General features: G+C 38.1%; 3 protein-coding genes across 5 annotated transcripts; 2 read left to right on the plus strand and 1 right to left on the minus strand.

Moving 5' to 3' along the window:
- Positions 1-353: 353 nt before the first annotated feature.
- LOC110848938 (twist-related protein 1) lies at positions 354-4,078 on the plus strand. Of its 2 annotated transcripts, none has more exons than XM_035851337.1 (3): positions 354-1,748; positions 1,922-2,087; positions 3,298-4,078. In XM_035851337.1, the coding sequence occupies exons 1-3, from the start codon at positions 967-969 to the stop codon at positions 3,415-3,417; spliced, it is 1,068 nt and encodes a 355-aa protein (XP_035707230.1). In that variant the 5' UTR covers positions 354-966; the 3' UTR covers positions 3,418-4,078. The 2 variants fall into 2 exon arrangements, with proteins under 2 accessions (XP_035707230.1, XP_021951992.1); XM_022096300.2 differs by having other exon boundaries at positions 355-1,749; positions 1,932-2,087.
- A 1,610-nt stretch (positions 4,079-5,688) lies between these two features.
- On the plus strand, positions 5,689-7,110 carry LOC110848480 (probable serine/threonine-protein kinase clkA). The gene is made up of 3 exons (XM_022095709.2): positions 5,689-5,845; positions 5,925-6,914; positions 6,982-7,110. The coding sequence occupies exons 1-3, from the start codon at positions 5,749-5,751 to the stop codon at positions 7,011-7,013; spliced, it is 1,119 nt and encodes a 372-aa protein (XP_021951401.1). The 5' UTR covers positions 5,689-5,748; the 3' UTR covers positions 7,014-7,110.
- Positions 7,111-9,616: 2,506 nt separating this feature from the next.
- LOC110849065 (glycoprotein 3-alpha-L-fucosyltransferase A) lies at positions 9,617-12,046 on the minus strand. 2 transcript variants are annotated; one of them, XM_035851577.1, is made up of 8 exons: positions 11,450-12,046; positions 11,141-11,294; positions 10,836-11,066; positions 10,627-10,753; positions 10,283-10,544; positions 10,168-10,223; positions 9,969-10,104; positions 9,617-9,854 (listed from the first exon to the last, which is right to left on the minus strand). In XM_035851577.1, the coding sequence occupies exons 2-8, from the start codon at positions 11,159-11,161 to the stop codon at positions 9,701-9,703; spliced, it is 987 nt and encodes a 328-aa protein (XP_035707470.1). In that variant the 5' UTR covers positions 11,162-11,294; positions 11,450-12,046; the 3' UTR covers positions 9,617-9,700. The 2 variants fall into 2 exon arrangements, with proteins under 2 accessions (XP_035707470.1, XP_035707469.1); XM_035851576.1 differs by having other exon boundaries at positions 11,141-12,046.
- Positions 12,047-12,197: the final 151 nt, after the last annotated feature.

Consider the following 12,197-nt stretch of genomic DNA (forward strand, 5'->3'; position numbering starts at 1 on the left):
TATTTAAGGGACAATTTTGTCATCGGTCTGATTTTTAGGCAACTGTTGCTTCTCTCTCTGCTTTGCTGGACTAGAAATCCAACTTGATGTCAAAACTTGGGAGGATTTATAACCTGCAGTTGGCCCAACTTTACGTTTTCCTTATTAGTTGTGACACTGACTGAATGAACACCCGGACCGGACTCGGGAGTTTTATTCTCTCACTATGAGACACTTAACTTACATGACTGTTAACTAGTACCTCCTTTCGTCGTCGTTACTGCGTCCCAAACAATCTTTTGCCTTTCTGGTGTCTCAAGAAGCGCGACTCTGTTCATCCATCCCTCATGAATCCTATCCATTTCACGGAAAGAAAGTCAAACCATTTTAAAATGTACAGAACTTTTAGTTCACTCGGAAGCTTGCATCCGTCCACGTCGTGCCTGATTTTCTTCCAAGATTGGAAGCATGAAATCTTATCTTAGTCGTCTCGTTGGCGGATAATAAAACGGATTAAGTTGGATTTGTATACATAACTTGATAAATGCAGACAATTAATATTTTATTTTGATTGTGTAAAAAAAGTGTGGTAAAAACAAGTCGTTAAATATTTAAGTTGTCCCTAAATTTCTTCTCCTTGGCTTTGAACCAGTCTTATTCGTGGAGTTGAGTGGCATCGTCACAGGCCAGAATCAAAGTCAATTTATCAGTTGGGACATCAGCACTCATGTTCTCGGTACTCATAAGAGCTTGTAACCTTCCAAAAAATCCGAAATCCTGCAAAGTCAGGCAGTACACTGGCATCATTTACTTAAGCGACAAGACCAGGTGGGGGATTTAGTGGAGGAAGAATCATTGCATTCACATGCGCCAAGCAGACGACATAATAAATCAGACAATTTGAGAGAAACTGTACGAAGCGACTAATCTCGATTTGAGTGCAAAAAAGTTAGCAAATCTGAGAAACTTGAAAATATCTAAATTGTAATGGGGGATTACATGAATTCTGTCGTGCTCAGTGTTAGTGGGGGTGACGTGTCATCAACCTATGCAAATCTGGTGAGTATGGGGAATACCCGTGGGGGTGGGGGTGGATATACGACAACGGGAGGAGGCGTCACCACGCCCCCGATGTATAGTGACATTCTCATAAAATCCGAATTGGACTCTTATTCCCCCGCCTCACATTCTCCAGAATCTGAACACACCGGGTATTACCACCACAACAACAATAATAACCACCCCTCCTTCCACCACCACCACCACAACAATCCACAGTTCTCTTTCTCCACAACGACAAATGGTCACTTTGGCGATGGGGGAGGAGGAGGAGGGGAAATAAATGGTCATCTGCAGAATACCCCTCATCACCATCAGACCTCCTCCCTCTCATTGTCGGAAGAAGAAGAAGACACTCTGTCTCAACAATCGCTTATCAGTTCTTCAGCCTTATCACCGGCGGAGGAGGAAGATGTCATCATGGGGCAGCAGCAGCAGCACTACTCACCCCCCAACAATAATAACACGATGGACACGTCCACCAATATTCCTACGACGGCTATTACAACCAATATTCTACCAGTGTCAACAACAACCGCCCCTCCTCGAAAGGGGAAAGGAGGCAACAAAGGTGGGGGAAGAAAAGGGAGGAAAAGGAAGAATCAAAATCTGTTAGAATTATCGGACGATGGAGGAATTGAGAACAACAGGAAGAAGCACAAAGTCAGGAGAAAGGCGGCCACTGTGTCGTTTGAGGACTTGCAAAACCAGGTGAGCACTTTGATTAGGTAGTTTTATTAAAGGAATCCTGTTAACGTGAGTGAAAGTAGTTTTGAGACATTCTCATATTGCCCCATTTGTCCTGTACCCTTATCAATTCATTACGGTTGATTAATTTTGAAAATAATTTAATAATTTCAATTTGTTCTCTTTCTCCTCAACCGGTGGGGCAGCGAGTCATGGCAAATGTACGAGAACGACAAAGGACACAATCCCTGAACGAGGCGTTTTCCTCCCTGCGGAAAATAATTCCGACCCTTCCTTCCGATAAGTTATCGAAAATCCAGACTTTGAAGCTGGCCAGCAATTATATTGCCTTCCTTTGTTGGGTTTGTTATTCCGACTTTTCTTAATGTCAACTTGTGTAGTGGACTAATAGCTTTTTATTGCTGTGTAACCCACGCTTTGTTGTTCATCGGGCGGCTTAATGACCATTCGCACGCATACAAGGAGAGGAAAAATTACTAAATTATGAGGTACAGGCGTCCTTAGCATTTTCATCTTGTTTATTTCACCACTTTATTTAACAGTTTATACATTTAACACACATATCACGGTGTTATTTTTCGACTGAAAATGGTCAAAATCTGGGATAAGGATGAGCGGCTGTCATATAGGATTATGTATAAATGCGTAATCCGTAGTGTATTAAAAGCTGTCAAAACGATTAACCCAACGATAATTTTCTTTTTAACAAATTAGTTTTAAAAAAGTAAATGTACTTTTTTCAAAATCTATGCTTATTTTTATCGATTTAGACTTCTTTATTTATTCGAAATCAAAATTGGAGACAATCACAACTTTTACATCGAAAAAATCACCCCAGCTTTTCGATTAAATGGTCGATTCTAAATACATTCATATCATGCACTCCGGCAAGTTTTCAAAATTTTGACCTTTTCCCGTCGAAAGTGAACATCCTATGCACATTCCCGTCTATCTTGTTAACCAGACATCAAATCTGTACTGTATGCAAAATTAGTCTCACGTTGGAGTTTAGAACACTTTTTTTTACTCAAGTAGACTTGAAAGATTGGATAAGTCTCACTAAGCAATTTCCTCGGAACAAATGATACTTTAATTTAGCAAAGATGTGTCTTAATGGAAGTAGAAGTGGGGCCATAAATCGGACGACAGAATTCATGTTCCATGACTATAATAACAGTGCTGGTGGCATGTACATATGTACATATGCACACATATGTAACAGACATTCATGTCCGGGTGGTTTGGTTTTGTATGGAAGTCGTTGAAATATTTATTATCCAATTAAAATTCTAATCGTAAATTGCTCTCCGGCCTAATCTGTATCTTTCTTTATCTTACTTGCTAATCACAATTTCAATTTCCGACTTAATCTCTCCTCTCCTCTTTGTCCCAACCAACCAAACAACAGAGGACTAACTAACTGACTAACTAATTCATTTACAACTTTAAACTTTGGCACACTCACATATGTCTAAAAATTCTTGAATATTACCTGCCGGACTAAAAAAATATAACGTCTAAAATTTCTCATATCTTTTTTTTCCATGACAGGCTTTACAATGCGACGAAGAAGTTTTGGAGACCAAACTAGCAAATAATTCCTTCGTGACGAATGAAAGGTTCAGCTATGCCTTCAGCGTTTGGCGGATGGAGGGGGCCTGGAAAGTATAATAATTACCCCCCCTCTCCCCCCTCTAATGAAAAACTAAGTGAAAGTGACACAATTCTCTTCAATTCTTTCCATCCATGAAAACAACACCATAAATTTTGATTGACCAAAGTTATATTTCTACAAATATTATCCATGTTTTATCATTCATTAGTTTTTAAATTAGTTGATTACATTCAAATAATTTACATATGTAGCTAGTCGTATACATTATTTATAAAGTATAGCAATTTTTACAACATTCATACACACACACAAAATACCCATCACTTTTATCGTGTCAGTATTTCTCTCATGTCAATAATAGTATAAATTATGTAAACAAAATGCATGTGAATTAACTCAACTGTCTGTGAAGAACAAAAAGAATCTTTCTAACGTGCCTTAAGAATTTATTTGTTCAGAATTTTCGAAAATTTCCTGTAATACTTAAATATTAACTAAATATTGTGGTCTTTTTGTAATAAGTGTGATAAGTCCTCAAGAATAAGAACCAGATAATCCACCACATACATATTTATGCATAACGTACACAAGTAAATACAAAACTTCGGTTAAAAAGTACATAGATATTATGCCTATTTTTTGTATGTAACGAATAAACCCGGTATAAAATAAACCCAGGACTGGAAATAAATGTCAGACGTTGACTTTTATTCTGCAGTTTGAAAACCTTTAAAATTTTGGAGTACTTCATTTTTCACGACTTTTGTCTCTCAGCATCACTCACGTCACAAACTTTGCCTTTTCGCGTAGGAGGAGGAAGAAGAAACGAGACGAAACAAAGGACTTCATTGAAACTAAAGTTTTAGAGAGACGACCAAATTCCATTCTCTTCTTATTACGTGCATATCAGTGCTTTTACTGTCTCACTCGGACGTACTTACTTTACGGTTTGTGTGCAATGAGATGAGACGACAAGGACGACAAACTTAGAGAAAAAGTCAAACTGACTTATTCTGAAATGAATGTTGGCCCAGGGAAGGGTTCACATTCTGCTAATTATTTACCCCACTGACAGCCATGTACAGTCTCTTTTTTCAATTATACCACAATTTCTTGGAAATAAATCTTGTAAAGTAAAAGGGATCTTTTTTTCTCTTTTTCTCCCTCCGCACGACTCTCTCTGCTGTGTGGAATTGGTATAATTCCTTCCCACGCATTTTAATAAGTATAAGCACAAGTTGGAATAATTATAATGATGATGTTCCCTCGAGAGCTACTTATATTTTGCACCGTTTTTAGAGATTTTACTCGTACCCAGCTATACACAACTTTGCCTAATAAATACAGCCTGCACCAGTTAAAGACAAGAGTTCCCCCACTGGGCAATAAAGGGATCAAACAATCCGCGGTTAGATATAGAGGAGGAGGAGGTTGACTTGTGACCTCATTAGTGCAGCGGAGAAGCTCATTAAATCTTGGTTTGTGAAGCGGAACTCGGATATCGGATTTCCAAAGGGCGAAAGAAAGAGCGAGGAATTGCCCCGAGACCGTTGCCAGAGATGAATCCATGCACCATCATCGTCTCAATAAGATGACAACTTTTTAGAACTACTTATATATCCCCTCGACTACTTTATCTTCTTGTCAATCCCACCGCAAAATCCGGAAGAAAGATCCACCCCCTCGCAGCACACATGACTTGCTCCTTTCCAAAAGGATCCCTTTTGTCCACCTCGCATAATACGGACGCTTTGGCTGAATCTGCGTCAGCAGTCATTATTTATTATGCAAGTTGCGCAAATCTGGGCGTCATTTCATCAATCAATTAGCCAAATTGGAATGGTGGAGGAGGATGGATGGATGGACGAAAAACAGGGTAGTTTTGTTGGCAAAGTGCACATATTTCTTATTAAAAGATTGTGTTTGCAAAGATTGATTCAGGTGGTTCGGAGGAACATAACAACGAACGGGACAAGTAATCGACAAGCTATATGCGCAAATGAATGAATGTAAAAGCAGTAACTACCCGAGTCGTTGGTGTTTTTTTGGGCTGCTAAATTGAGATTTTTCCAATTCGCATCGCAATTCTCAGTATGCTTGCTTAGGTGTTAAGTGACAATGAAAGGTGACAGAGGTTGTGGTCTCCACGTGTGTATGCTTAAGTACACCGTGAAACGGATGAGACTCAGATTTAATTTGATAATGGATTACATATGCCAAGTATTTGATCAGTAAAAGCTTTTGTACAAAAATTTCTGCAAATTCAAAAATGAAAAGGCTGGAATTTGGTTTGTGGTCACTTTTGTTCGTTATCTATTTAAGATGAGATTTGGGTTAATAGAAATGTCAGTGTTTTGCGCAGTTAATATCTGCACAGAATTTGCAACATGAAGGTCACCGCTTTAATTGTGGTCGTTTGCGCGGCCAGCGTTTTGGCGAAAGTTCCCACAAAGGAAGAGCGGATTAACTTTGGGGATTTTTTGGGTAAGTGCAAGACTATCGTTTGGGTATAAGTTTTGTATAAGAAATTAACAAAGTCTTCTGATTTGATTACAATTTGCAGCGAGCTTGAAACCCTATTTGAACAGTTTGAAACCTCTGCTTCAAACAACGACACAAAAGCCTAAAGATCAGAATTACAACTACAACAGCAAGAGCACTACTAAAAATCCATTCGATTCAAATTACAATTATAACATCCAAAGTACTACTAGTGCCCCATACGATAACTACTACAATTATGATGCTTCTTATAATTACAAGGGGCAATATGATTCATCCTACAACTATAATTATGACTCCAACTACAACTACGGAGTGAACTACGATCCATCTTACAACTACGGGGGTCAATATGATCCATCCTACAACTACGGGGGTCAATACGATCCATCCTACAATTATGACTCCAACTACAACTACGGAGTAAACTACGATCCCAACTACAACTACAATTACGATCCCAACTACAACTACAATTACGACCCCAATTATAGCTACAACTACGATCCATCCTATAACTACGGAGGAAACTACGATCCAAACTACAACTATGATTCATCCTACAACTACAATTATGACCCCAACTACAACTACGATCCATCCTACAACTACAATTATGACCCCAACTACAATTACAACTACGATCCATCCTACAACTACGGAGGAAGCTACGATCCCAACTACAACTACAACTATGATCCATACTATTACTACAATTATGACCCCAACTACAACTACAACTACGATCCATCCTACAACTACGGAGGAAGCTACGATCCCAACTACAACTACAACTACGATTCATCCTACAACTACAATTATGACCCCAACTACAACTACAACTACGATCCATCCTACAACTACAATTATGACCCCAACTACAACTACAACTACGATTCATCCTATAACTACAATTATGACTCCAATTACAACTACAACTACGATCCATCATACAACTACGGAGGAAGCTACGATCCATCCTATAACTACAATTATGACCCCAACTACAACTACAATTCCGGAGCGTATTACGACCCAAGCTACGATTACAGTAAGTATTAACAATCTACACCGCAAAACCAAGCCCATAATTTCATTTAACTTAAATTATTTTACAGACTTCTCCGGGGCACCAGCCGCTGCAGCCTAATTCTATCCGAGATTCATCACAAACCTCTAAAAATTAATAACCAAGCAAAACTATAAATAAAGCGGCTTTAAAAGCATGGCATGTAAAACATCTCCAATATTTTCTTACCGAACGCTTTCACATAAATATTGCGATTTGCATGGACGGTTTCTCAAGTTTAATTTCGTTTCAGGCCACAATAAACAAGTCCAAGTAACCATTTCACGGTTGAATCTATTTTGCAGTAAAGAACATTTTCTTGCTGAGTCGGTCGGTGGCTATTTTTTTCTCATCGCGACTTTCATCTCATCAATCTAGTCACAATTTTTTACATCTTGTTTACCCAGTTTTTCAATTCCTACTCTTCTTCTTCGGTTACAAACAACTTTATCACTTTGTCCTCTTATATATTTATTAAGTACGACTCATCCAGCCTTGTCTTTCTTCGTTCCATGTAGTCTCAGTTTTTCGCATGGTGTAAGAAACAAGCTCTCTCACGGACTATTGAATTTCACTGAGACATCCAGATGTGTTTATTACGATAATAAATAAACCCTCAGAGTGCATCAGGCAGCAGGAAGAGGGTAAGTTTGCGTAAGAGGGAAGTTTGTGGTTGGGTGGGTGGACTGTGTTTGAAATTGGGAGTGTCATTTCGTATTTGTGGTACATACAACACAATAGGCTTCATAAGAAAAATAGTGATAATAATCATTGTCATACGTATGAGATTGAGATTTTGTGACTGATTTTGTGGTACAAGTAGCCTCATAAGGCGTCTGCGTGTACCCATCGTGCCAAGACAATACCCGAATCCTGGTAACAGGGAATTTTGGTGACGATGAGAATCAACCGGAAACTGATTTCCTGGAATGACTTTGTCAGCACAGGATGCTGTAGTTGGCAAAAAGTTGGAAATAATATTCTGAAAATGCTTATTATGAAAAAAAACTAGCAATTAAAAGGGAACATGAGACTGAAAAAGAGAAATGTCACCGACTTCGTCATCAGTACATATAACGGTATTTATTTACATGCTCCCTTGCCATATGATATGATCAGATGACATTGCTTGATGATAAGATAAGTGAAGAAGATGAGATTCTTTTTTTATCCGATGAAAGATGAAGTCGATGAAGAGGAATTTACAAACCAAATACTGACGACAGGATGAGAAATTCTTTTAATTTATCCACTTTGACACGTACATACACATGGAAGAATTGTTTTATTCGCAGGGTTTCTTTCTCTGGTAATGGAGTCCTGGAGGGGAAATTCCTTTAAGAAAAAAGTTTTAGTGTGCATTTTTTCGTAATTTTTGCAAAACCAAATCAGTTTTGGAAAGCCTAATACGTATAAATAGCTTGCTCTACGAAGTGATTCTGCTCACTTTGGTTTTATGGAGCAAGAAACGAGTTATTTCCCAGTTTGACATGTACCTCTCTGGTAATGAATGACACGAAGAGTCAATACGTGACGTGATGAGTCGATTGAAACGTCTCAACGGTTCATAAAAGCGTCCCATTATCCCCATTTTCCATTATTATTACGGGACGACTTTATCCTAAAACAGCAGCATCAATATCATCCTTGAAACTCATTTTGCCTCGTCGACATCATCATCCTCGGAGTCGTCGTCGTCGTCGTCGACGTCGGTGAACTGAACTGACTGAAGGCTGCTGATTTTACTGATTTTAAAACAAACCCAGTCAGACGTACACTGTTTTTGTGTGTCGGTCGGTCTTCGGTTTTAGTTAGGAGATTGAGTCGAGTTGTTTAACACACGTCACTCACCGAGTAAATAAAATCGGTTAAAGAAACTTAAAATGTTGGCTTCCTCAGATTTATTCCCCTTTTTAACTACGTCCAACAACTCTCAACGAGAATGCTATGCAAATGCGAATTCCTCACAGTAGAGCGTCTTGCAAAGTATGAGTTTTGCAGAAAAAGTGAAACACCAGAAGAAGAATTGGTAGCAACATTCCTGTACCTTAACTAAATAGGAACGTCTTAATTATAACGGATATTAGTATTGTATTTAGGTGGACTTTTTTTAGGGTGACAATAAGGAATAAAAAAAATGGGACAAGAAAATCCTCCTTAATTAATTGACTGTGGAATCCAATTCGTTAGTGAAATTATTAAATTAACAAGGGATTGTTATCCGAGATTTCATGGATCTTTTTTTACACAGGAGGAAAGAAATCTGAAAAATGTGGTTTAATTTGTATTCAATTCCTCTCCAACTTTGAAATGAAGAGTGTGTGGGATTAAGTTTCATTTTTTCACTGAATCCACACAGGCTTATTATTTAACAAGTGCGGAAAATCAGGGTTTTGCATCATGCCCAGTTTAATTCTCAGACGGCATAAAACGGTTATAAAAGTTAAGCAAAAATAGAACTGAGGAGATTCATGAAACTGTAAAAAAACAAAGATAAATGGGGATTCCCCTTCAAGCTTCATGAACTGGGATCGTCAATCGCAAATAAATCAGAATGCCAACAATCCGAATCTGTAAAAAAACTGAGGGTAGAGAGTTTTAGTCTTGTAAACAATTAACCAGACAGCTCACAGGCTGAAGAAAAAAAAATCTTCTTGGGAGTATGTTGATTTAGGACCAAAATATAGGTGCCGTTTTGGCTGTTTGACTATTTATTTCCTTTGTTTGACCGAGTTTACAAATTAAATTAGTCTTCTGCTTCCAGTCTTCTACTCCCAGAAATGTTCCCCCGGTTTTAAGCAGGGATTCACTTGCAACCAATTGTATGGATTTTTCGGCCAGTGATCTTGCAGTGGGGGTGGTGGGTGAAAGTCGGCATAGTGAAGAAAAGCGCAAACCCGGCAGAAGAGGTCGTGATGTCCCCTTAAAAAATGTTAATAGCGAAATTATAAGAAGCTTTTAAATTTGGTTAGAACATAAGGATTAAATTTTTTGGTTCGAAAAATTAGTGATTTCAATTTTGGATAGAAAAATTACTTTACGATATGCCCAGTCCCTTTCCATTTGAAGTAAGAGTTGTAAAGATCGTCATTTTGGTCGAGGAGGGTGAGATAGTCGGCAAGCTCTTTCACCGAGGGAAAGTCTTCTACATGGATGTAGGAATTTGGTGGTGCTGTAAAATATTGGTTATCAGGTCACTCTCACTGCTTTTCGAAATTTAATGTATGGAATGAACCTGCATATTTATAATCGTCACGATGAGCCCCCAACACAATTGGAATAATATCGTTCCTAAAAATTGTTGAATTAGTATTTTTAAAAATAATATTTTTAATCCAATTTCTGCGTACCCGAGAGCATTAAGAAATAACTTTTCTGTAATGTAGTCTCTACAGTTGGCGTTTTCAAATGCGAGATAAAACTTGTAATCTCTGCTAATATTTTCGAAGCATGTTTGTCCGCACTTTAATGGTCCACATCTTCCGTAAATATCGACTGGGATATAGTTCTGCAATTGGTAAACGTAGCGAAGTCGGTCGTTATACGTGGGACAGTGAGAGACCACGATTGCTGCGAATTTGTACTTATCTTGAGCATAATTCTTCTCTGGGGCTGAATATCATAAAATAAGTAATAATTAACTAAAGCACAATATTGATTTTGGAGGCAATACTTTTTGTAAACTTTATATTACTGGAGGGATTATTAGTGGAAGGAATCCACTTGTAGTATGGCGCTTCTATATCAGATCCTCTCCAGTAGGATGCCAATATTGGATTGTTAGGGCGAAAATCACCCTGATGAAGGGTGTATGGAGATTCCTATTTATTACAAGATTTATTACATGTCAAGAATATCTGCGTAGTAATATTCAGCAATATTTTGATAAGTAAAGAGGGTCACTTGAATGTGAAAGAAGGAAAGTAGACGTGGAGGAATTTTTCCTTCGTAAAACTGGTAAGTCCAATCCCTTCTGCTTAGAACAGCATCAAACTCGTCAAAGTTTACATAGGACGACAGAGGGTTATCTTCGACAAGTTGGCAAAATTGGGAAAAATTAACGCCATCCTCATCGCAAGGAAGCAACCGTTCTTCATCATCCAAGTTAAAAAGTCCGTCGACCAAAATTCGCTTCTGCAGGTACAAAGATGACGTGAAATTATGATTATTATTGATTATAATTAAATGATGATTTTTTTATTGACCACCTTTTTCTTGATTGATTTCATATATTCAGACCGAGAAACGTTAATTGCCCATTGTCGTTGGAATATCCATCTGTCAGGATCATCCCCCCTGTAGCTGTTATTTGATAATCTCCAGAGGTCATCTCTCTTGAAAATCTCGGGTGGCTCTGCTGTTCTATCCAGGTCAACCAGATCCGATTTTGTAATAATTGGAGAAACATTGTTAAAATAGGAGAAACTAGTAATTCGAACAACTGGACCTAGTTTCAATTCTATCAGAACTATATAAAGTATAGAAATTATTGCAAAAAGTAAAACGAATTTCTTTACGAGATGTGTTTTCATTATTTGATGGAATTGTAATCGCAATCGGTCTGACGGTCGAATATTTCTCAAAATCAGGTCCACGGTACGAGCGAGCACGATTGCATTTATTTAATTTGCGGTGATGGAACTCCTACCCGCCAAAATATTAGCAAAGTAAAATCTCTAAATTTCTTGTGCGGAAAAGTGTAAGAAAATAATATTTCCTGGATAATTGTATATTATGCAGTTCCTATTTACACCTGCTCTCGGTATGACAGACGTCAGTGATGATTCAGAATTATCTTATCATATTGGTCCGTTATATGTACATACTGATAACACAAAGATATCTGTGTTTATGCACGCGTGACGAGAACAATTTCGCCTATATTTACATATGATCATTAGTAGTGGTAGTATGTAAATAGTACCCAATGTTGAACTTCCGACAAACTCAGAAAGAAAAGGGTTATTAAACTGAATCAGCAAAACACCGGAAATATCCGAAATTGGATTGACACCCAAGTGACACTTGCCACCCGTCATGTCAAAATAGAGTGATTTGATGGGGATCAGCAAGTTAAATCTCGAGAGTACAACGTCACAGTAAATTGTCAACTTTTTAGCCCGAACCAGGGCTTATGTAATTGTCATGTCCGTCTGTCCGTCTGTCCGTCTGTCTTTCGACAACTCTCGAACGAGTTGACCGATTGACTTGAAATTTTTACCACATGTATATTGGACAAAGTTAGGAAACGAGTTCGAAGATGGG

This window comes from Folsomia candida, unplaced genomic scaffold (genome assembly GCF_002217175.1).
Source record: "Folsomia candida strain VU population unplaced genomic scaffold, ASM221717v1 Fcan01_Sc004, whole genome shotgun sequence".
Classification (NCBI taxonomy): Eukaryota; Metazoa; Arthropoda; class Collembola; order Entomobryomorpha; family Isotomidae; genus Folsomia; species Folsomia candida.

Excerpts from the sequence above, each read along its gene's own strand:
- LOC110848480 (XM_022095709.2), top strand. The coding sequence starts at position 5,749 with ATGAAGGTCACCGCTTTAATTGTGGTCGTTTGCGCGGCCAGCGTTTTG. Across the intron at positions 5,846-5,924 it reads TAACTTTGGGGATTTTTTGG|CGAGCTTGAAACCCTATTTG; the intron begins GTAAGTGCAAGA and ends TACAATTTGCAG. Across the intron at positions 6,915-6,981 it reads CGACCCAAGCTACGATTACA|ACTTCTCCGGGGCACCAGCC; the intron begins GTAAGTATTAAC and ends ATTATTTTACAG.
- LOC110849065 (XM_035851576.1), bottom strand. The coding sequence starts at position 11,464 with ATGAAAACACATCTCGTAAAGAAATTCGTTTTACTTTTTGCAATAATT. Across the intron at positions 11,067-11,140 it reads TGAAATCAATCAAGAAAAAG|AAGCGAATTTTGGTCGACGG; the intron begins GTGGTCAATAAA and ends TTGTACCTGCAG. Across the intron at positions 10,224-10,282 it reads TTATTTCTTAATGCTCTCGG|GAACGATATTATTCCAATTG; the intron begins GTACGCAGAAAT and ends AACAATTTTTAG.
- LOC110848938 (XM_035851337.1), top strand. The coding sequence starts at position 967 with ATGGGGGATTACATGAATTCTGTCGTGCTCAGTGTTAGTGGGGGTGAC. Across the intron at positions 1,749-1,921 it reads TTTGAGGACTTGCAAAACCA|GGTGGGGCAGCGAGTCATGG; the intron begins GGTGAGCACTTT and ends TTCTCCTCAACC. Across the intron at positions 2,088-3,297 it reads ATATTGCCTTCCTTTGTTGG|GCTTTACAATGCGACGAAGA; the intron begins GTTTGTTATTCC and ends TTTCCATGACAG.